Here is a 616-nt window from a genome sequence, read left to right as displayed (position 1 = left end):
AACAACAATAATAGTAACAACAATAATAGTAACAACAATAATAGTAACAACAATAATAGTAATGGAAATAATAATATATTATACTTAAGCGCAGATAATAAGAATGTGTTACAGATACCGTTTCCAACTGGAAATGTATCAGCCGAAAATGTATCAACTAGAAATGTGTCAGCCACAAATGTATCAACTGGAAATGTATCAGCCGCAAATGTATCAACTGAAAATGTATCATATGGTTTTGCCTCATCTGATACTGCACTGGCAGGATCCATAGCAAATGATAAACTTTCTTACAACAATATTTCAAACATAAAAACAGTTAGGTCGGAACCAATTATTAACAGCTATATGTATAATCATAAATTATATTCTAGTAATAACGACAATGTGGGAAATTTTAGTACTCCTATGAATATGAATACTAATCCTGTTGCTAGTCCTGTTTATAATTCTAGTGCTAATCCTGTTTATAATTCCAGTGCTAATCCTGTTGCTAATCCTGTTTATAATTCCAGTGCTAATCCTGTTGCTAATCCTGTTGCTAGTCCTGTTTATAATTCTAGTGCTAATCCTGTTTATAATTCTAGTGCTAATCCTGTTTATAATTCTAGTGCTA

At 31.2% G+C, this 616-nt stretch overlaps 1 protein-coding gene across 1 annotated transcript in view; it reads left to right on the top strand.

Moving 5' to 3' along the window:
• The window catches only part of LOC111532868 (GATA zinc finger domain-containing protein 14-like), a gene marked incomplete at its 3' end in the record, with an annotated part of 1,572 nt that extends 962 nt beyond the window's left edge, over positions 1 to 610 (top strand). Inside the window, exon 2 of the mRNA XM_023199841.1 lies at positions 1 to 610. Within this exon, the coding sequence (XP_023055609.1) occupies positions 1 to 610 (610 nt within the window).
• Positions 611 to 616: the final 6 nt, after the last annotated feature.

Source organism: Piliocolobus tephrosceles, unplaced genomic scaffold (genome assembly GCF_002776525.5).
Source record: "Piliocolobus tephrosceles isolate RC106 unplaced genomic scaffold, ASM277652v3 unscaffolded_10588, whole genome shotgun sequence".
Taxonomy (NCBI): domain Eukaryota; kingdom Metazoa; phylum Chordata; class Mammalia; order Primates; family Cercopithecidae; genus Piliocolobus; species Piliocolobus tephrosceles.
This window is presented reverse-complemented; position numbering and strand designations above follow the sequence as displayed.